We start from the raw sequence: 24,054 nt of genomic DNA, 5'->3' as shown, positions 1-24,054 counted from the left end.
TGTAAGTCAAGTGTTAGTGCAATCATGCAGGTTGTTTATAATTGCCAGGAAATTTAGACATTAGCAACCAAGCAGCAGAAGGTGGTTTTGACATATGGAAATCTGTCACAAATGATATTGCTACCTGTTATAACTAAGGTGCTCTGATTAATGTAGTGAGATGGTAGAAATAAAACAAGCTGTAGTTAGACATTGATACAATAGTAATAATAAAAAGCTGTCTATTTTTGCTGAAAAGAGGTATCTTGGCAAATAGCAGTGGAAAACAAAAACATCAGTAAGATGTTTGTAGGCCAAGATTTATTTCTAAATGTGACAACTAAATCATCTATAGATGCTGTGTCAGAGAAGTTAGAGCCTTGTATTGTGTCAATAGGCACACAGTGCTCTGGTGAAAAACTAACAGTAATGGATTCATGCAATTACTCTCCCTCCCTGTAGGTTACTCTTTTGACTCCAAAGAACTAGCCATTTTAAATGCATGTATGCGTAGGAAAAATTTTACTTTTTATGTGGTTCCATATTTTGACATAATGGGGAAAACGTTTTCCCATGTTTATTTTTCATTCCATCTCTTTTCCTTTGTATTTGCCTTTCTCTATTTTTATTTACTTATTTTTGTAATTTTTTCTTCAGTTTTAATTATTAATATTATCCCTCTTTGCGTTTTTTTCTTTTAGTTCCATTTGCAAATAGTATTCCATCTGTTTTGAAGGAATAACCAAGGTATGTTATTAGAGTACAGACCAGCAGCTTGTAGGTTTTTAAATTATAGTCTTCCTATGCTTTTTCCTTGTGACTTTTTAATAAGAAGGTAATGACAAGTTTCACTTGTTCAATATCTGTCTTTGTAGCGTTTAATTTTTAACTATGTGGTCAGCTTTGGATAAAGACAGGAATCACGTGTATCTTGTTAGAAAAGTGGTACTAAGAACTATCATTTTGGCAGCCTTTTTTCTCCCCCCCCTCCCCCCCCCCCCAAGATATAAACTGAAGAGCAAAGGCAGCTAATTACAGTAGATTTTTCAGGCTGTATTATGTTTGATGCTTGGTGTTCACCAAAGAGTTCCTGAGTTGAAAAGGACAGATGCTATTTTAGATGCGTATTTTTGCATACTAAGAGTGATTTAGAATACCTAATCATAGAGAACAACCTTGGATTAAATGCTTGTGATTTTTCTTTAACGATAAAGTAATCAAAAGGGTAAATGAAACCTGGTTAGCTTAAAAAAAAAAAATCTTGATACTGTCAGTCAGCTGATGAATTCAATGGGTGAAAGTAGGAGTGCACGGAAATTTCACATCTACTTAAGAAATTAAACCAGTCATGTGAAACTATGTTTTGTTACAGTATGTTAACCTAGACACTGGTTAGGATATTGGTGTCCATAGTTTCCGATGGATGGTGTCATTTGAAAATGAGCTGGTTGATACAACACTGGTTCCTTTTCAAAAAGAAGAGTACCATGAACCTCTTGGCCAGTAGGTGCAATTTGCTGTATTGCCTTAGATCAAGGAGGCAGAAAGATCCACTGGCACCCGGCTGTTGCCACACAACCATGTGTTGCTTATTGCCCACGTCTATCCTGAGCAACATATATGTTTCACCTCCTAGCAGAGGTAAGTGGAGAGATTTATCAAAACTGTGATGCACTGTATTGAACAATGCAAAATACCAGTATTTTTTATTCACACTTGTTTCTACAAATCCCCTCAATTCTCTTTGGTATTTTAATAATTTGATGCTTTGGACGTAGAAACGTATCATACTTCAAGTCAGGGTGTGATAGCATCTTGTCTGCTTCAATTATACTTTCCAAAGTATGTTCTATTGCTGAAGGATATGTATGCAATTTGTGATATTTTTTTATACGCTGGAACTTCATAAAATAGCTTACCTTGGAAACTTCCCCTGCGGTAACTTGTTCAAGTTCTCAGATCTTGAGTCATGCGGGGCTGGGGATGGATTGTTGCACTGCATTTTGTTGACTTGGATGAATAAGTATGTAATCTGCAGCAGGAAAATGTGAAAGATGGTTTTTAGATCAGTTTCAAGTTCTTTTCTTGCATTCAGTGAGGGAAAGGACATGATGGTATTCAGCCTCTGAACGGAATTAAATGGCTCCTCTTGGTCTGCAGGTAGAGAAGGAAATCAGAGCCGCTTCCAGCCCTCAGTGCTTGGTTATCTTAAATGCGGTAGGAACAAGTTCACTTTGCTCCTAGAAAGCAGGAGGTACTAATGAGCAAGACCCTTTGACTACTGTGTATGGCTTATTTGTTGTAAGACTCTTGCTCACCCTTATATGTTGATCTTCTGAAATCTCTTCTTTTTTTGTTTTCATTTTTGTTCCCTTAACCTTATTCTCATTAGTATTAGGCATTTCCAGAAATAATATTCCAATAAAAGGTTCCGGCTAGCTTCTTATCTCATGATCAGTCAAGGGCAGCTACATGACACACATTGTCTGTTTACTGATTTGTGTTGAACTTATTTCCAACTTTCTGACTCTATTCTGTGCATGCCTGTGCTGTGTTTCAAGGCTGATTCAGTGCTAGATTTTTTTTTAATATAGTGGTGTATTTATTCCCATTTCTAAAACAGTATTGACCTTGTACATCTGTGCAATACAAAGAAAGTAACCGAATGGTGTAACATGGAAGTTGTCCATGTAATTGCAGGTAGAAGCATCACTGTGAAACCCTTATATTGTAACAGCAAGCATGCTATTGACTCATCTTAGCCTGTGATGGAAATTGCCCTGAGCCTTATTAAATTGTAATTAGCATTTGCAAATCAAAAGGATGGTGGATCAGATTCTGATAGATTAATCATGCTTATTAGCAGCTTATGCTAAAATAAAGCTGCTACACTGCAGCTTCCTAACTTCCTAAAATGTTTAACTCCAAACCTTATTGCAGTGAAAGTAACAACATGTGATTTTTATGGGTTTATGTGCTGCAAATCTGGCCACAAAGGTATCTTAGGTGCAAAATAAGTTACAGGGAATATGACAAGTAAAGCACCTGTATATTATTCTTATGTAAGGTTACCCAACAGACTGCTAATAAGGAGGTTCCTTGATCGTTGCTATATACTCTTCCACCCACATATAAAGATGGAAGATAGTCAACTTCTAGGGTAATAAAACTAACAACTTTGTCAGGCTGTGTTATATAGTCTGTTTCCACAGATGATAGTCAGAATGGCATGTTTGAAATGCTTCGGCATCCTCAGAAGCTTTGTGATAATCGACTGGTTTTGCACAGCTGTGCTTTGCAATAGAGACCTTCAGTCTCTTTAGATTTACCTTCTCCACAGGCTTTTTCTCTAGTGACCTCGTAGGTGATATGACATGAATGTTGAACTTCTTAGTGAATTTAAAATTTATTAGAATGGCAAGTTATTTGTTTACAAAGAAGGGAGATAAATTTTCTTACATTTTCAATTACAGACTTATCTACCAATAATTCTATATTTGGCGATTTAGTGGTATAATTCATTTATAAGAGGAGTTATATGGCTAACTGTTGAATATTTGAAAGTATGAAAAAATTAGCTAAAATATATAACAGCAGAGAAAATAATTCCATTAATAATAAAAGATAACTGTCAATTCATGGTGAGCTGCTTTCTCAGTATTATTTTTAGGGCTAAGGTCTGCTTTGAGTTCCTTCCAGGACGCAAATTCCCCACATCAAAGCTGTTTAGAAATTGCCAGTTACTCTGAAAGTTGTTAATCACCAGCGACTGATTTCCCCCTGCCCCTCCTTTCCCCTAGAGAAAAGGCTGTCCAAGTCCAAACTGGCCAAGAGGCAAGTTGTATGCTCTGTCAGTAGTAACACTGTCATTATCATCTTCGTACAAATAGTCATAAATAAATATGTATATACTTGTATTTGTTCTAATAAGTTATTATTATTTATATTTCATTATTATTTTAATTTGGTATTGCTTTAATTCAGTCTTCAGTATTCCCAGCAGACTTTTCATCTGTGAGTTGGCACTTTGAACCCAGCTGTTCTTTGGTATTGAGAACATTCTGGGTTTCACAGTCAAATTATGCCTGATGCCCAGTAATTACACAGTGTGTTTATGTCTTAGTTAATTATGGCGTTTTTGCTTATCGGTTAAAGCAAATGTCGCCTGTTTTGTGTTTTTGTCTTTCCATTTTCACGTTAAGGTATTGAAATAAATATGTCGAGTCCACACATCAATTTTAATAGCGTTAATTCCCGCTCTTTAGACTTCCAGCCACTGGCATTGCTAACTGAGATCATCTACGTATCTGACAGCTCGGGCTGTAAAGTGAAAGTCATTTCCGCTCCTGTTCAAAATTCCAGAAGTGAAAAGGTGCTGGAAGGGGCGGCTCCTGTGCGGCTGCAGTGGGGGGGGCGAGGTGGAAGGGGTCTTCAGTCAGGCAAAACCGCGTTTGTTTGGCTTGTGCTTTGCTTACGTTTAGGAGACATTTATTTTTGTGATACGTTGTGACATGACTTCTAGAACAAACTCCGTTGTTACAGCCGTGGGTAGAGCTCCGAGCCTGAGGACTGCGTGCAGATGTGTGAAGCGGCACGTTGCACCGCTGGGCAGCAAAGGTTAGAGCCCACAGAAAAGAAAACAAAGGAGAAATATTTTGTGCAAAGGTGTTTTATTTGGGGCGGGGGGGTTGGGTGTATGTGTGTGACAGAAGTTGCTGCTTTTGAGATCCTGTGATTAGTTCTTGATGCTATTGTGCTCTCCTCAGAGAGATGAAGTCCAATCCGTTAGCAAGCTGCCCGGGTCAGCCCGAGTGATGCTCGGAGCTAGAGCAGAGCAAGGGGCAGCTAAAGGAAAGAAACCAGACAAATGGATTAGTTAGTTTGAAATATGCTTTGCTTCCCAACAAGACTTAAAATCATTAACTTTGCGTATGAATATTTAGTGTGAGTCAGAAAGCAACCAGCTAATCTATCACTTTCCTCTTTAGAATGAGCGCCTGAACTGTTCACAGCAGTATTTTAGGAATTTGTTATTATTACCCTGTTCCTCTACCGGACCAGAGTTTTATTCTCTTGCTTTAGTAAAAATCTGTTTGTAAACAATGTAAGTCATATTTGCAAGTTGGGAAAAACTGTAACTTTAAGCATCAGAAAGTTTAATGGGCTTAAATTTAAACTGGTCGCTGCAAATAATATCAGTTCAAGAACCCAGTCTTGTGCTGAAATGAAATTTTAGGAGGTGATTTACTGTCACAAAAAGAACAGATTTTGCAATTACTTTATTTTTAATTATTTTAATTCCTTATTACATACAGAGTTGTTTTCTTAGTATAATGTGGTGGGATAGGTGCGTATACCATTCCTCCCAAAGCAGTTTTATGGACATGCGTAATCTGAAATTTCATGGCGTTATTTCTTTTGTCTTCCTCTCAGAATTTATATTGAAGGCTAAATTGCATTTTCAGTGATATCCTTGTAAATGATCTTGGTAAAACTGAATTCATAGGAAATTTACAAACACAGACTGCTTTTTCTTCATATTCCAGTGGAATAGTTACAGTTTCTGTAAGGTGAATGCTACTTTCTTTGAAATAGTCTGATTGGAAGGACATAATGAGACATTTCCCTGATGCACAAAAATATGTAGAGATGTTTGAACATATATTTCTTTGGCTATAACCTTTCAAATGTAAATTAATATTGAATGTATGGAAAAAAAACCCATCTTTTTATTACTGTTTAGCAAGCTTACAGGAAAAACATCCTTCAATAAAGATAGTTCCTCTTCACTTATAGTAAGAAAAGGAATCAGTTATTCTTAACAATGTGAGTACTTTGTAAACATAAACCATTAAAATAAAAGCACACAATTTCCTTAAGGACACATTTCAAAAGAGATTTTGCTATAACTTCTCTATTCTGTTCTTTCTTTGTATGAACAGTCATGCACATTCGATGTGAAATTGAATGAAGAATTCTATCTTGGATTTATGTACGGTAATTTAATGCAACATTTTGTGTTTTATTTATATGCTCTTCAGGATAAATCACCATGAAATACCTGAACTTGGAAATTATGATTAAATTTATTTGTTCATTTATTTTTTGAAAAGCTGTAGAGCTAGCACTCTCTCTCAGCTTAGACCATTCGGTGTATGAGCTAGTACTTTGCAGAGTGTGGATGCTAGGAGTTTTCAGTTAAGGAGTCAGGAGCTTGTTGTAGCCAAAGTGAAGGAGGTATGTGCCATAGTGAAGAATGGATCACATAAAAAGCCTAGAGAACTGTAGACAGGAAACGGATTTTGAAAATGAATCTTGGATGACAGATTGTTAAAAGAAAGGAAGCTAGAGTTCCAGAGTTCACTACACCGTCAGAAAATACAAAATATTTCTTTAGTCCAAGTGATGGAGGATAAAGGCTGCATGCTTTTAGCAGGGAGTGTCTCAGCTATGACCCCTGTTCATAATTTCTAACCACAAAAGGGGAATGAATTTCATAGGTCTATAACTTCTATTATTTTGAGGTCAAAGCAGAGCTTCTCTGAACATTGATGCAAAATATCCAAAGTGTATTTCCTATGGATATAAATGAAGATGTTCAAAACTGCATATATTTAATGTTGTCTAGAAAGGATGAGCAATTATTAATTTATTACCGAAGCTAATATATCACAGAAGTAATATTTTAATCACAGAATATTTCAGGTCAGAAGGAATCATCTTGTTCACTTTTCTGTTCAAAGCAGGGCCAACCTCAAGGACAAGATACAATAAATGAGTTTATAACTTCAATTTTTTCTTTTTTTATTTCTTCCTAAAAAAAGAAGAAATTCTGACACACAAACCTGAAGATGGTTAAGTCCTGAGAATTAGCTGGTATTACCAGCTAATTCTCAGGACTTAAGTATGGTCAGGGAGTTCAGCGATACTGGTTTTTTGAAGGCAAGAGTTCATTGTGCTACTTAGTTCTAGTGAAGACAAAGTAAAAAGAGAGAGAGTTCAGTATATTAAGATTTGCAGTGCAAAAAATTGATGGTGCTGAGGAACAAAAACATAAGCTACCTACAGTCTGAAGGAAGAGAGATACAGCAGGTATATGAAATAACAAGTAGATTTGAAACTGTTTTTCATATGGTTGTGCTTACTGGTGTTGAGGTTGAAGCAACATTTTAAATATAAAAATGGCAAAGTGTTTTTTCCTAAATGTTTGCTGACAAATTGCCTAACTTTTTTTTTTGGTCATTTTGCCATTGCAAAAATGTTCTGTGCTACACATTATTGGGGAAATACTAATTTCTAGACTAGATGTGTGCATTAATGGGGTAGGAAATTTAACCTCTTTGTCAGCTTCTTTTTTTCCATAGTTCTTTAAATGAAGGATGAGGAGAGGTGGGTCATAGTCACATTGAAAGCCTTTTGTGGACATGTATGTATTATTAATGTATGTGTCTACCTGCCACAGTGATGCATGCATTGCAAGTTAAGCTGCACAGGTGAAAGGTCTGCTTTGGGTTTTGTTCCTGTTCCCTCAAGTAGGTTATCTAACGAACTTGCACAAATGGTATCTAGTTCAACCCTTTCTAGGTAAAAATCAATCTTGCCTATATGAATATTTCACCTGAATGAATGTAGGTTAGAACCTACATTCTCAGTGCTGAGAAAAATATTTCCATGACGTCCTTAAGAAACATGCATTTACCAAGGGGATGAGCATTGTTTCTAAAATATCTTTTGCTTTTTCGCTGTAAATGAAACTGGGGAATTGTAAATACTGAACAAATGATTGAACCACTGCTTCACTTCCTTCTTTGGATTACCAGAAAAAAAACCCAACATTGTGCTATAGAAATGTAGCTATTCAACATACACTTTATGAATGGATTTCAGCCTATGGTGTTGCTTTATGTACATGTGGTTTTGCATGAGAGGGAGAGGATGGAGGGCTAGGTGTTAAATTGAACTACATCTATGACTGGTTACAATTTGTTGCTCTTAGAACATGTCTGACCAGGAAGTCATCTAGTACTGTTTTAATTTTCCTGAAAGGATGAATTCAACTTTTTGAGCAGGGATGTGTCCAGTGTAACTAGGTTGATTTTATTATTTGTCGTCATGAAACGTCCCTCTTCATATAAGAGTACTTGTTTTCATGAGAAGCTGTGATGATACATTAATCTTTCACTCAAAATAATGTTAAAAAAAACCTGTAAAATAAACCAACGGTAGTTAGGTGCTAACATTAATTTCTTACAGAACATTTTTCAACATTTAGTGATGTAGTTCACATGAATATTGTAATGGTTTATTTGTTGAGCTGTTTTCCATTGTACAGTCAGCAGCCATACTGAAGAAAAATAGAGGAAGAGAAACTCTGTTGCACTCACAATCACAAAAAGAGTACAGCTTCTTCTTAGGTAGAATTCAAATGACATAACTTCTTTCATCTTTTGATTTTCTTTTCCAGAATGACAAATCTCCAGGGCGTTCCACAAGTCGATCAAGTAACATTTCAAAGGTATGTGAAATCTATCTCCTTTGCATAGAATTTAAAGAAAACTATGTTTATCAAATATAATACAGTACTTTATTTAACCATATATGTATATTCTGATGTTTTCTTTATGGACATCAGATTTTAAGCTTTTGCTGCCTAACATTATGGTTACAATGTAAAATCCATCTTAAAGTATAAACACACAATTAGTCATTGTATATGTGTAATGATAAGTAAATAACAGTTTCACTTTTTTCACCTGCTTTCCACAATTGCTTAATGTTATGGTAATGCTTTATCTTAAGATAGAATTACTGCTTGATTTTTCTCCCCCTGCCCTACCCAAATAATAACAGCTGTAATGTGTAAAGCTATGAATATGCCATCATTTCAGACTGAATTCTGAATTCCTTTTACAGGGATTTATGGTTCACTGAAGCCAGGACTTTATATCTAGATGCTTTTTAGTTTCTAGGAAGCAGAGATGGGAAACTGTAGGGATAGGCAAAATGTGATTTGTCCTGGAGTTCTTTGTTTTTAACCCACCTTTTTTTGTATTTTTGGTTCAGATGTGGCTGAAATCTATGCCAAAAAGCCAGGATAAACAGGAGGTAAAAAGTTAAAAACTCAATAATTGTTTGAATCCCAGCCTAAACATCTGCCATGTGATTGTGATTTCTTAGTTAAAGAAACTAGATACAGGTTAGGTTCTGCTCTTTTACATTAAGAAGGAAAAAAATGCAGGGGAAATCATGTAGAATAAATCCAATCTATTGTAGGATATGGCTGAATGTCTTCCTGACTTGTTGCCTATTTTTCAAAAGTATATATAGTTATATACTTACAAGCTTGATCACAGTGAGTTAGATAAATTATTTTCACTAAGAGTTTTAAGTGCATGTCTATAGTTATAATTACTGTAAATCTATGTGGATTTGATGTTACTTGTTCTGCTTTAAGTCGGTTGTGTGGGTTACACTGTGAAAAAGCATAAATACATTCACTGACACGAGACACATGGCAGTGACTGACATTTATTTTGTAATTTCTGCAGGAATCAGTGTAGGTACTTAGTAGAAAAGGGGTACTTGCATCTTTTTAAGTAATACATTAATAAACAAGGTTTCCAGGCATGCACTTAACTTCTTTGGGATCATTTTTTCTATGTGAAGCTACCTGCCACTGAAGCTTTTCAAATGCTGAAAGATGCTTCATTGGAAAGCCAGTTTCCAGTTTATTGTCTGTTTCAAAATTTTTTTTTTGTAAAATGGGAGGGAGGGTATATATGTGTGTAAACACAGAAAAACAAACACCTGACTTTTCAGATTAATATTGCATGGCAAAATAATAGTAACAAATATGGCACCTCAAAATAAGTTTGGAAGCTTCTAGGTGATGTAAACTATATACCAAAGGCAAGACTTGAGTTCTGTTGTGTGGTGTTGGATCTTGCACAGAATAAAAATTTCAATTGACAGAAAAATTGGAAAGTCTTTATCTAAAAATAAGAATTACAGTCATCAAAATACTGTTTTGATTTTGTGTCTTTTACCACTTTCACTTCCCTGTATGAATAAGCTAAAAGGGGTCAAATAGAGAGTAACATTTTACTAGTTACTGTGTATTGCCACCCTTGGTGGTATGTGGAGCTCCTGATCCAGAGCAGAGTAGATATTCCCTTATATAACTGGTCTTTGTACCACCTTATTTGTGAAATGGAGTATAGCAAAGATTCTGCAAATACAGATTCATATTTCATAATGCTCTTAAGTTGTTTATTCAGAGAGGACATCTGAGGTTTGCAGTGTGTGCTTGGGCAATTTTGCACACTAGGTACATAAACTCTGAATTATATGGTATTACAGATTAAACCAAATTGTTGGCTTTGGTGTAGTTTGTTATTTACCAGATACTAGTTAGAATATACCTATTCAATCTATAGATTTAAAAATCCAACATTCCCTAGAGAGGAAGAAAAAAAATCACCACTTCAATCGTACAATTCATTTTTGCTGTCCATTGAGAATGGAAATTTATCATGTTGCAAAGACTTTTCTGATGTTGAATATAACTTTCTGATAACAATTTCAGTATTAAACTATTTTAAGCAAATGAAAGGACAAAACTTAAAATATTTAGATACAATTTCAATACAAAATTATTTGTGAAGTCCACTATAATACATGTTCCTAAGTAAGCAAAACAGTGGCTCACCAATATGTTTCTGTACATGTACTAATATAACATTAAGCCACCTGGAATATTTACAAATTATTTTCACGTAACTATAAAATTATGCAGCTCTGCCTGTCAAAGTGAATTTGTTTTTACTTGTATAAGGAAGTACAATCAATATGGCAGGAGTAAGGCAAAATCCTGCACTTTCATTCTGTTAACCTGACCCAGCACTAAATCAAGTACTGTTTTACCTGCGGGCGAGAGCAGCTGGACGCTGACGGTGGAGTGTAGCGTGGCTGTCGCTGCCCCATCGGACGCTGTGCGTCACCCCCCTGCCCGTGGCGCTCCCGTGCCATGCCAGCACCATTTTGCTCAGCAGGTAGGAGGGTGAGGGAGCATTTGCTCAAACTACTTTGCTGATTGATGTCGGTGTTCTTCCCCAGCTCATTACGGTGGCCTTAAATACCCCATTTGTGGGGCAACCACTGAGTTAACTGCCGGTTTTTCAAAGTAATCTGGCATCGTTTTGTACTCTCAGTCTTCTGTACTCTGCCCAATTCTGCCTGCCTGCCACTCCTGACTGGCAGCCAACCCTGGCTGTCTTCAGTGAACGTCCGCCTGGGACGCTTGTCCATTCGCTTCAGCCTGTACGTTGTTAAAACCTCCCTAGGACTCCAAGAGCAGCTTCTTCAGCTGGTTTTCCAAGCAGAGACAATTACGAAAATGCATGTGTCTCATTTCTGCCGCGCTTCTGGTAGTAACCTAGATTTTTCCTGTAGAATCAATAAATCAATAAGCAGAACTTCTTGCCTTCTGCCCTGCTAGCACTGGGAGTAATAGATCATAATTGGGACTGATCTGTATTTCGTATTAGCTCAAGTGACAAAGTGGAGCCCTATTTACTAACTATGGCTTTCAAAACCTGTCTACTGTAATACATATAAATAAAAACATAGAAGTATTGGAAATGTGAGTTATGAACCAGCCTTGCTGTTTTAATTTTTTTTTAATTTTTTTTTTTTTTTTTACCCCTTAGACACTCTCCCCCGCCCATTTTCCATGGTGCTGGTAGTAGAGACAACTTTATTATTCTTTGTAAGAGAGAGTCTTGTGCAGAGCTCTGGATTTCAGAATTAGAATTATCTTACCTGGGAGTGTTTAAAATCCGAGTAAACTAAAAACTTGACCTTGTTCATTACCTATTTCCACTGCTTAGTTCCCTGCACTGTAGATTTTTTCAGTAAACGTGTTATGTCTTCCTAAATATGTGTATTAAGGGGAATGCTAGTCTGAGAAGGATCTGGTGGATTCATTTCTTTCTGTTGCGGTTAACCAATGGAACAAATCTTGTGTTTGAATTACAGTCCGTAGAGGTTATGCTTATATGTGTTTCTCAGGCTGCCTGGTAATGTTAAAACGCTTTCTGGAAGAAATGTTTCTAACACATTGTAATTATCTTTCTGCATGTTAATTATAATTCAAGAGCTCCTTAGAGAAGAATGCTCTCCCAGCAGTAAGATTTGAAATTCTGTGATAGGAACTTTGGGCATATTTTTCAGTGCAGAGAAACTCAGGCTTGGAGCAAATTGCCTGATTTTTGTTTTGGCTCAATTGTTTCTCAAAAGCCTGGAGCAGGTGTTAGAACACTTTTTATTTAAAAGTCTCTGAAGCATCCATCTAATAAAACTCGGTTGAGTTACATCAGGAAGGAGTGAGGTGATCACTTCAGAATATTTAATGTGATGATATTCATTGGCCTAATTCAGAACATGAACAACAACAGAGAAAGGAAAGAAGGAAAGAATTGGTTTTACTATAAGTTTATGCAATTTTTATACTGTTTTTTTAATGTCAGATCGGGCTCCTCTCAGTAACATACAAAAGGCACCAGCATGTCAAAGTAGTGCCTGCTAAAGTTTTAGATGAAAAATTTATTGTTGCTAATTTATTGATTGTTGATTTGAGCTACTTGGTTGCTGATTTTGAAATGTATTTCACAAACTGAGTATCAATTTATGTAATATGTAATATAATATTTTATCCTTTTGAATTATAAATTTCCATTTAATCTCTTCCATTAAAATGGAATGCTCTTTCACACGGGTTTTGATATACTTTAATTTTTCATCGACTCTCAGTATGAGGTGAATATATGAAGAGTCCTGTATCACAGTTCCGGTGATACGCACAACTTGAAGCAGAAGTCACTATTACACACTATCTTTTTTTTTAATAGGTAAGCAAGCCACCATGTCTTTGGCCGTGATACCAACAGAGAACGCATAGTATCTTCTGTCTGAATTATTATAAACACAAATTGTAGGTTTTACAGTGGAAAGACCATAAAGGAACTTAAATTCTTTTTAAAGAAGTTCATATCATGGGCTTTGATATCCTGAGAGAGGATTGCAGCATCTCCAGGATATCTGTTGCACGAATGAATCCTCAAGAACAATTGTGTGGCCCCTTGCATTTTGCTACAGGGGACTGTAGTGCTGCAAGCTGATCCACTTTTGTTGTTCGTACTGCCAATTTCACGCTATTCATAAATGGCAATTCTCTTCCAGATTGGTGGTAGTTTTTTTTCAAGGAACCATGTAGCTCCATCCTTTCCAAATGTAGCTTCTAGATTACTATAATGAGCAACTGAGAAAAAACTTACAGCTTTCAAATAAGAAAATAAACCAAGAAAAAAAACAAGTCCTTGCTCTTGTAAAGTGTAAAATGTCAGCCTTCAAAAGTGCTGTTACAGTGAATAATACCATGTACACAAAACCGGCATTAAATTACGAGTCTAAGTGTTATGTTAGTCATCTAAATGATTCTTTTTGCTCATAAACAGAATCATTAATATCAAAGGTGAAGACTAACCTGGCACTTAACTCTCATTATGATTCTATTCCTGAAAAAAACAACAGCACAAAGTAAACAAGCTAGTGAAAAGTATTTTGTTCATCAAAACATAAAGCAGAGAAAGGCAAAAAACTAGAACTAGATAGAATGGCATAATAACGATTGCTGCACTTTTTTTTCCTCTTAGATGTAAATGCTTGATTTATTTCTCTAGAGAATACTTTGTGGCTTGTCCATACAATTCATTATTTACAACAAGCTTAACAGAAGCCATGACTGCAGAATTTACCTAAGTTTGCCTGAAATTTGAACTTCTGAATAAAATAGCATTAAATACATCTCAATTCCAGCAGACAACCGGTAGAAAATAATACATTTTCAATGTATTCTTGGATACACTTGACCTGTTTTAAACTCATGTTCTAATGAGAGAGAATACATATAACAGTGTACAATAATACATACAATTATACAGATTCTGTTTTATTAAGTCCACAATTCTTACCAATAGCGTATTCTGAGTATAACTGAAAGTGCCACATGTCCACAGACAGAGAAAATTGCATATATATTTGAAATATACTAAGTACCACAAACTTTATGTGTTTATTCAAGCTTACTTTGTGTGTAATGCCATTGTGTTATCACTGTAAAGACATTGTGTAATCACTGATTTCAGTCCTATCCTATGATATGCAATACGATCCAGGTGAAGTAGCTTTGATTTGTTTTCAGTAACCAAGATATGCGAGTTATGACATATGCTTATTGTTTAGTTTTCAGTAAGAATTATTGTCTGTAACATACCTACTCCATATATACCCCTGGAAATTTTTATATGGCATTTATTTTTTCACCATGGCATTCAGAAGCATATTTCAGGTCTTTGTCCTAAAAATAATTCAATTAAGCAAACTTTGTTTCTGCAGTGCTAACATTTTGGGGTTTTTTCTTCCTGCAGTCTGAGGTTCCTTACACTTCATAAAAATATGGTGTCTCCTGGTTTTTGTAATGATGCATTGTCAGGGTTTCACTGTCTTTTGGCTTAGGCATTTCAATATTCTTTCTACAGCTCTTTTGCTCTGGCACATTTAGGTTTCTCGTTTCCTTAGGGCTGGAATAAACAGATATCAAATACACACCAGAGTAGAGTTGTTCAAATATAATAGTGATATCCTCACAGATGGGAATTTATCCAGCCTGTATCCTTTGTAGCCCATCAGACCAAACGAAGGATACAGTGAGTGTGTGCACTCACATACATATGCACTGATGGGACAATGTCAGAAAGGTCATATGGTTGAAAGCTGTTTTAGTATATAGAAATATTTTGAGGCTTTAAGTCTTGCAGATAGAGGGATATGTGGAAACAGATGCCCTCTTTGTAAGAGAAAGTCTAAACTATGTTCCCTGAATACTGATACTGACTACCTTCAGATGTAAAATACTACGAAATCCAGTAACAGAGGAGATGCATGTTTTGTGCTTCACCTCTCCTACAGGCTAAATTTGCATGTAGCGCCTTCCAGACAGTCAAAAGCTGCTGGTCTCAGGGCTCTGCACCTTTTGTATAAAGACCAGGACATCCTTTGTTTCAGTTGCCTACATCTGTATATTTTTATCTAAGTACAAAACATTTCTATTAAGAAAGTGATAATGCCTAGAAAGATGCACCCTTGAAGAGAATTGTGAATAAAAAATATTGCATTGCTGCAGTACAAAGACTTTTGCAGACTATAATCCATCTGATGATTCAAAGCTTAGCTAGCAGTGCCTCTACGTCAATACAAAGAGTGGATTTTTGAGTAGGAACTCTACCTTTAAAATAAAGATTAACATAGCTCAGTAAGACAGGAGAAAAGAAATTAAAAAGCTTACTGAATCTACAAGTCAAAGTTTTGCTTTGTAATTGCTTTTGTTGGCCTCATTTTTTAAATAGTAGGATAAATTTGCCACTTGCAATTTTGATTTTACTTTGATGAAATGTAAACCTGCTTTAGTGACTTAGATTTCAAACCATTTTATATGAGGATCATACTGACTTTCAAAGGTGCTGGATGGTATTGTTCAGCAGAATTGTAAGGATATTTCTTCTCCTTCCTCCTCTGTTACCTTTCCCTTTATTTTTTCTCTTCAGAGGCAGGTGGAAGGAGGGGAAGGAGTACAGAAGAGAAAGAAAAGGGTTGGGGAAGAAATGTGCAAGGAAAAATTTGCAAAAAGAATTTTGTGAAAGAAAATGTAGCAGAAATTGAGTTACCGATTAATTTAACAGTTGCTGAAAAGCCATCGATCAGAACAACTTTGAGATCTGAGCACAAAGCAGGAACTCAATCATAAAGACCAAAAAAAGAAAAGAAGAAAAAAAAAAACACCAAGAAACCGCCCTCCCCCAAGCCCATGTGCATAAGTTTCAGTTGCCATCAAGACACACTTTGTGAGATACACCTGGGTTGGCTCATTTCCACCATGTTTTTGATCTTTTTAGACCTAAGAAATTATCCACACAAAAGTTTATAAAGATGGATGTTTTCCATAAAAAGTTGCATTGTTTACAAAGCAGAATTTTCAGCTGAAAATATGCAGACTGGATCTCCTGCTGAGCTTATTACCATGCAAACTGCTCTAATCTTCTAAGGTATCCGTTCCTTGGTGTGCCATTATTTTAATAGGATAGAGTTTCAGCTTTTTAACTATATTGGCTGCTGGGATCTGGAGGATTCTGTGATGCATCGCTGCTGTAAAGCATACTTGGTAGTAGAATAAAAGCATTAGTCATATTCCCTGTCTGACCTATTACCCCTCAATTTTCTACAACTTTCTACTTAAGCAGTGTTGTAAGCTGAGCATCTTTTGGAAATTCCTCTGGCCTTCCTTATTCAGAACAGAGGCATTAGAGGATCCCTTAGCCTTTCTGGTGGTATCTGTGAAGCCATTTTATAGCAGCTGTCCGTTACATCTGGTTTGTTATTTTAAAGCTTACCTCCATTCAAATATGAATTATTTGTACTTGTGGAACGTGTTATTACTCAGCCTTTCTGTTAGGTCAAAGTAGAACCCTTCTCTCCAAGAGCCCAGCTTGTCTCATGTTCCTGGGCTAGTTTCAACATGCAGTGTTAAGCCGTAGACAGTCAGTGAGGGCTCTCATTTTTTGTTATCATCTGGAAAATCCTATCAGATCCTGAACACCAAAGTAAAGGCAATCTTCATTTGAAATTCTTCTTGTTTTCATCAGTCGAACTGCATTCTGTCCCTCATTTCTGTCTTTGCTGCAGTCTTTTAACACGGACACATGTGTGTGACATTGAAGTCCCCTTGTGTCAGATAAATTATTATCTCGCTTGTCCTGAAAACTCCGTATTTACCAGTATTCTGTCTGAAAAGCATACTGCCAGCTCCTGTTGAACATATCAAAAATAATTATGGATAAGTGCCCTGTCATGGCCGTTAATTGATTTGCGTATCCTTGACAAAAAAGTTCATCTAAACCGGCCAAGACGGCAGAAGGTGGTGACTGGGGAATCTCACTCTACTAACCATGTTTTTGAAATGCCGAACCTAATCAGCTGGAGTTGGCATTATCCCTCAAGCGTCTGTGTTGATGGCATAGAGAAATGAGCTGCCTTGCTTATAAATGAATTGTGAGACAACTTTATTTTGAATTACCACATTTAATTATGCTGCTGATATAATTTGCTATGATAAAATCAGTACAGTGCTTGTTTAGTTTTCCCATGCCAATGAGCTGTACAATATAACCATCTGAATTAGACATTTGTTCAAGGACTACTATTTTTTTAATAAAATCGTTATTCTGCTTGCCAAGTGGAATTGGAGTCCGCAGCGTCAATCTGACCCCTCTATTCAATAAATACAGTACCACAAACTATTCAGTGTGCTAAACAGCAACATAGCAATGCGATGGCAATTACAGCAATAAGATCTGTGTGCTTGAGACTGTTTCCAATACCTGTTGTATACACGTTCCCATAAGAGCTGGGCTGATACGACATGAGCAGAATCTATTCGAACGATCATGTTTTGGTTTCTCAGATGTGCCTTTAAAATAAACTTGATGCCACTTAAAGGATTTTGTATTTTGTAGCAGTAAAGGTGATTAAAAACAATAGAAAGCATATACGATGAGCCAGGATGACGGACGTGTTTAATGCTGCGTTCCGTGGCAGCGCAGTATGCCGGCTTTAGGTATCTTGTGACACTGGACTTAGGAGAATATATGTTTTTTTAAAAAGCGTAGTTTCGGATGTATAGCTTGTAGAGGAGATGGCTAAGAGGGAATATACAGAAAGAAATGAAGTAAGCCCAGGTGCAGTTTATGCTGTCAGATGTGGGTAGGGTGAAAGTGCAAAGGGATTTTGGGGTAAAGGTCTGGAATAGGCTTCCAGCTGGAATTTACAAGTTTTTTAAAACAGCTTGATTATCTGTGAACAATTATATTCATATGACATGTGGTGGCAGGGACAGCTTTGACATTGACAGGTCCTTCCACTCCTACTTAATTTACAGAGGTAAGATTGGAATTATTTACAAAATAAGGCCCTTCAGTACCTGTGAGGTCAATAAGTAAACATCAGGTAATGAATATTAGAAACACTAACTTCTTGGTTTTAAAAATCATTCCATCAATTCATTTTATGATTGAAAGTTACTTTAAAGTAGATAAAACCCAAATTGATGTTTAAAAGCTGTAGAAACCTATTGAATGAAACTTGCTCAGAGATGAGAATCTGAACTATCTTGTGCATAACTTGTCATGTTGGAGTTTTCTTGCTTTGTTTTTGAGGACTTAATTTGTGCATAGGCTTTTTGCCTGCCCAGATGTCAGGTTTGCTCCAATTTGGATTAGACAAACAAGAAAAAAGCGTTCATTTTTTTTAAAAGAGTTTGATCTAAATTATTTTAGAAGGAAATAAACCTTTGTCTGAGTTATGTGCAACTAAACATAACATCATTATGCCAGTACAGGGGAACTAGAAAGTAAATTTGACTGAGCAGGGCTGAAACAGTCCAGACCTCTTTACAGCTGAGAGTGAAATGTAAGTTTTAAGTAATCAAACTGGTAATGTAATTTTTATCTTAAAATAATTAGATTTGTACTTGTACCCAGACCCAAATAATAAGTGTAAAAGCTTTTCAAAGAATTGGTTTTAATTCCTGGCTTGATTCCAACCCTCTTAATAACTGTCTAGCTGACTTCCTGCTTTAATAGCTGCTGAAAGTTTCTTGAACTTATGCAGACCTACTCTACGGTTACTGGGACAGCTTACCTGTTCTCCTTATCCCTTCAGTGGGTAGCGCTTGTGAGAAGGCGATATAAATCTTGCATTTAACAGCATGGGGATGACCTGACCACCGCTTCAGATCGGAAGACCCTCTGTAATACACACATACTGAAAGAAGCAATGGTTATGGTCCTGCAGCTGTGAGGGGGAAAAAATGGGAACTGGTCACAGGGGATGAATTCAGAAGTCCCCACTCAAGTCTAGGGCTGGATTTCTTCAGCAGTCCTTCACCTTGGGTTTAGTCTGGAGGGATGTTTTTTCACATGGCAGCAGCATGTAGCCCAAAAACGTGGCTCTGATGCTGGTGTCTACATCTTTCCTTATTAAGTAGCTTAAGCTATGCCTAATCACTTAAAACTAATCACAGAGGCTGAGGTGGAAAATATTATATACCTGACCATGCATATGCCATCTGTTTTTAATGCGTATGTGAAAACAACTCATATTCCTTCACTGTACCTGTAACTGAAACATTGCTTTTGTAGAAAAAAAGATATGAAATCCAAACAATTTCTTCCACTGGTACTTGTCCTTTTTTTCCAGAATTAGACTGCAGACACTCTTAATGTTTCTCCTCTGCCTGGTGGTCCCCGGCATTGAAAAACCATATGAACATATGGATTGTGCCCAAATGCTTTATCAATTTAATTTCTATGTTGGCTTACTTTTCATACTTCTGAGTTTCATTTCTTAGTAATATTTTTGGTGTTGTGATATTAATACATCAAGAGGTCAACGTGAATTCCAAAAGCTAGAAGATTATTTTCATGCAAAAGTACCATTCTTAAGTCTCAGCTGGTATCTCATTAAAAGCAAAAATGCACATAGTGGTGACTGATGTTTCCAAAAGATCTATGCGTGAAATATAATGGATATTAAGAACCTTGGATAAAAGTGAAGTGTCAGCAGGTACTTGCTGTATTTATTTATTTTGCTTGTACTATTAATATTCAAACTGACACCACAAAAATGTCTGTGAAAGGTGAGCTAGAAATAATTTTAATTATGGACTCTGTGTGACCGCATTTGATTTGCTAGTACGAAAACTTGGGATGGCAGCCTTTACATCTCTGTATTATTTATACTTTGTACTCTTGCTTAATAGATTCTTGCCCCGCATCTGGTGCGTGATCTTCTGGAAGTCTGACGCTTATAGTATTTTGTCTCCATTTGGTAGTGGTGCTCATAATGGGGTAGGGTTGCATACTAAAAGCAAATTCCCTTATCAGCTAAAGGAAGGTCATAGCATTAAGAATTATTTGTCCTAAACCTCTCCCCACAGTACTGTACCTTGTGTGTGATCCTGAAGAATCACAAAGCCTTGGATTTAAATTTGGATTCCATACAGCTATGCTGCCAGTAGATTGTGAGGCAGATTGAAATGGTTTGCTGTTAACACCATCAAAATGTGGAAGTACTGAGCAACCGAGTCTGCAATTCGTAGCAGCAGCCTTATGAGCAAAATGTCACATACTAAACATGTTTTATATCTCTCCTGCTGTTTGAGAATGTGATCAGCTCTGTAGAGATGCAGCCTGCACTTTGGTCTTCTCAAGCTCATCAGTTTAACATGTTGAGCTCTTCTAGAAGATCTGATTGCCTTGAAAACCTTTTAAAACATTACTTTAATTTTCTCGCTGCTCTGTCAGTCCACTCAACGTAGGTTAGCTTTGTGCTCTTCCTCACTGAGCATAATGTAAATGCACTTCACTCCATTTTGAAAGGAATCATCATGGTTGTTTGATTGCATGAAATAAAAACAACATCCTTTCCCATCAGACATTTACAGTAGATCAAAACCAAAATGCAAATTCAAATGTCGAAAGCTGCTTCCTCAAACAGCAACAAAACGTAGTCATGAGCAAATGAGAGCCGAAACACTTCAGTCATATTTAGTTCCACAAATAGGTTTTGCTTTTGGTCAGGCTTCCTGTATTTTGTGAGCTTGCTTGTGTTCAACAGTGCACTATGAACAGCAGCAACAGTTACTTTAATTTTATAATCATGTGGCAAAGCAGTAAAATATCTGCAATGTATTTCATGGACAAAGATTCCAAACTATCTAACTTATTTCAACAGGCAAGCAGTCCTACAACAGGAACAGCTCCCAGGAGTCAGTCACGGTTGTCTGTCTGCCCTTCCACTCAGGACATTTGTAGGTATGTGCTGAGAAAAATATACTCTAATCTGGCTGATACTTGTTAGTTGTTGTCTTTATTAAATAATATGTAGCTCTTGCTTCTGCTTAACACTGTTCATAATTTACATAGACCAGTTTTCTTTTGATCTCTTTTTGTTTTGGTTCTCTTTTTGCTTTTCAGTCTCATGTTTTTCTATTAAAATTCATGTTCACATTTTCATCCTTTTTTTGTGATTTCTCTCTTTCCACCCACCCTTACCATTTCCATCCCTTTCCTTTGCTTACTGCTTTGTCTAGATCTACTGCCTTGCATGATTTGTCAGAAGATGAGCTTGAACATGCAACCCCTGTCATGGTGCTGACCCCTTCTAATAGGGAGTCTGGTAAGAAACAAGTAAAACGAAGGTTTAGGCGGAAAAGAGAGACTGGAGACAATGGTGAGAATACAGAAAAGCAAGGAGAGGGGAAAGACTCTAAATTGCACCCTGAGCCTGCGAGATCCGGCTGGAACACATCTGATTCGTCATCATCTTCGGATGAGAGTCAGTGGGCTCAGGCTAGGAGGAGAGCAAGAGAAAAGGCCAGAATGCCCAGGAGAGGGAGAAGGAACAATAGATCGTGCACTAACCAGGATGGGCCCGCAAACAATAATGCTGTTGAACTTGTCACCTTGGGGACAATGGGGAAAAAGAAGCAAGAGGTATCTGACCCTGAGAATCCTACTTTAAATCACCGCCGAAGAAGGCTTAAGGAACTGCAGTCTTCAGCATCATCTCAGGAAGCAAGGATTTCTGCGAGAAAATGTGGGAGAAGCAAAGGCAAAAGCTACTACAGAGATCGGCAGCCTGCGTCTTTCCTTAGACACAGTAAAGATACGAAGGACTGCTTTGCGGAGGCAGGCTCTGGCAGCGATGCTCTGGCAGTCCCAGATAACGGAGCACCTGCTGGGGCAGGGCCCAGTGTGACTGATGCTGCTCAGAAGTCTCCAGTGTTGTATGATGACTGGTCTGATGATTTAGAAGTATGCAGGTTAGTCCCTAATAAGAAAGATTTAGTGTTCTTAAAAGGAATTTTCTCACTGCTGTGGGCTGACTGCCCTTCTCTTGACTGCTTTCTGTCACCATTTCTCAGTAATAAACTGCTAGGCAGGCCATAAGAAGTAACAGAAAAACCTTTGCTACAGAGAAGTTAGCGTATCTCAATCTGAAGACATACTTCTCTTATTTAAAAACAGTAATCCTACAAGGGAACCAAATGTTTTTCTTTCCTCCATTTTTCTTCATGATGATGGACACACTGTGTTCTCTGGCAGAGTATTACTGTGTTCTAAATATCCGGCCGGAGGCGTAGAATGAGGCAGAGTGTGAGACAGATCAATACAACGGGATATGGAGTTTTTTCTCCTTAGTGATCAGTTCAAATCCAGCTTTGGTCCCTCTTTCTCATTTTCCATAAACTTACGTGAAATAAATTTATGGTTTTGGTTCAGTGTCCTCTAGAGCTGCCATTACTGCAGCAATCTGGTGGATGGTGCCTGCAAAATACCCTCTCCAGCCAGGCATAAGTTGTACAGGACCTTGCACTGCTCAACACCTCTGAACTGTGAAGGTGTAGGGGCTGTTAGTTCGGTACCTGTTGCAAGGATTGGAATGATACAAAGGGTGACTGGACAGAATCAGCATTTAAAAAAGCTTTGGGAAGGAAAAAGCAACACCAACAGTTCTCTCTCGTTCAGAAGTTCAGGCTTCTGATAGTCCGATACCCTTAGTGTGAAGCACACAAACAGATGTTGAGAGGTTTCCCCTGGAAATGAGAGCACGCTGGCCATGTCTGAGCTATGTCTGAATTTGGAGTAGACAGCTGGGTGCTTTGAGATACTTAATTTAGTCGTAAATGAAAATGCACCATCCCATAAGTTTAGCAGAACTGAAACTTTTTTTTTCTTTTTTTTTTTCCCCCCCAAACTTGTGCGCCAGCATTGGCTCTCGTCTACAAAGTGTAAATGAGGATCAGGCTTAGTTTCTTGATATGGTAACCCAAAACTTCTCACTTTTCTTTGCTGGGAAGCAATTTGCATGGAAATGTAAACACAGTCAGAATGAGGAAGTTCACGGTGCCACATCATGCAGTTTCACAGTATACTTCAACCTAGTAACACGCTACAAAGATCCTAGTTTTACAAAGAAAAAAGGTAACATGCAGGCATTGTGCTTTTTTCACAGCAGGAGATATAAGCCATTACTCATACAGCTAGTGCTATGCACTCCTTTTTACACTTACAAAGTAAGAATGGGCATTTCAGTTGCCCAACCGCTGTCTATCATGATAATTCAAGATTCTTCAGAGAAAAGTCCAGCTGTGTTTGTACATCAGCTTGTACATCAGGACCACACCCCTGTCTTGGGACCTCTTCCCCTTAAAGAAATACAGTGAAACAGCAGCAGTGGTAACTGTCTGAAGCACTTGAAGTATGTCTGCATGGCATGATGCAGAGATGTGCACAGGTAACTGCTTCAGCAACTTCAAAGTTGTCTTAAATGTCTGAATCACCAAGCCTGCATGTATTGAACATCCAGTGTAGTAGGCACAGTACATACATAATAGGGACGTTTAATAATTATTAAGAATATGAGCTACCCAATAACTGAAATAAATTATTTCAGTATTGGTCTTTATACGGGCTTAACTATACCATATTTAAAAAAAAAAGTTAAAGTCAGAATTTTGTAATTGTCTCATGTAGATTAATCCTAACTGTTGCCAAAGTCCCCAGACTTAGACTTTGCTTTCAGATGGAAATTGGACTCCGGTCTTTTATCTGTCTTCTTGACCCATTCATTTTTTTTATAATTATTCAGGCATTTTTGGTAAGACTTGGAGCTCGGTTCAAGGATGGACTTTTTGGATGTGCATGCAAACTTTTTAGCTAGGCTTTTGTTTAGTAGAGGAAGGTTGAAAACTTTTCATAGGTATGTGTCCCTAGGCTCACTGTCAGTGGAGGTGCTCTTTGAACAACCAGTGTAAAACTGAACACAGTTGATAACTTGGCCTGTTGTGCAAAATTTGTCAAGAGTCATAATTGCAATTATTCTCCATGTCAGGGGTAATGC

General features: G+C 37.2%; 1 protein-coding gene across 1 annotated transcript in view; it reads left to right on the top strand.

Moving 5' to 3' along the window:
* The window catches only part of MARCHF1 (membrane associated ring-CH-type finger 1), a gene marked incomplete at its 5' end in the record, with an annotated part of 91,937 nt that overhangs the window by 35,946 nt on the left and 31,937 nt on the right, over positions 1-24,054 (top strand). Inside the window, 2 exons of the mRNA XM_081998763.1 lie at positions 8,444-8,494; positions 20,884-20,963. Coding sequence (XP_081854889.1) covers positions 8,444-8,494; positions 20,884-20,963 — 131 coding nt within the window. The remainder of the gene's footprint in view (positions 1-8,443; positions 8,495-20,883; positions 20,964-24,054) is intronic.

The sequence above is a fragment of the Phaethon aethereus genome, assembly GCF_964289735.1.
Source record: "Phaethon aethereus genome assembly, chromosome: 4".
In the NCBI taxonomy this organism is placed as follows: Eukaryota; Metazoa; Chordata; class Aves; order Phaethontiformes; family Phaethontidae; genus Phaethon; species Phaethon aethereus.
The sequence above is the reverse complement of the archived record's forward strand: the minus strand, read 5'-3'. Positions and strand labels throughout refer to the sequence as shown.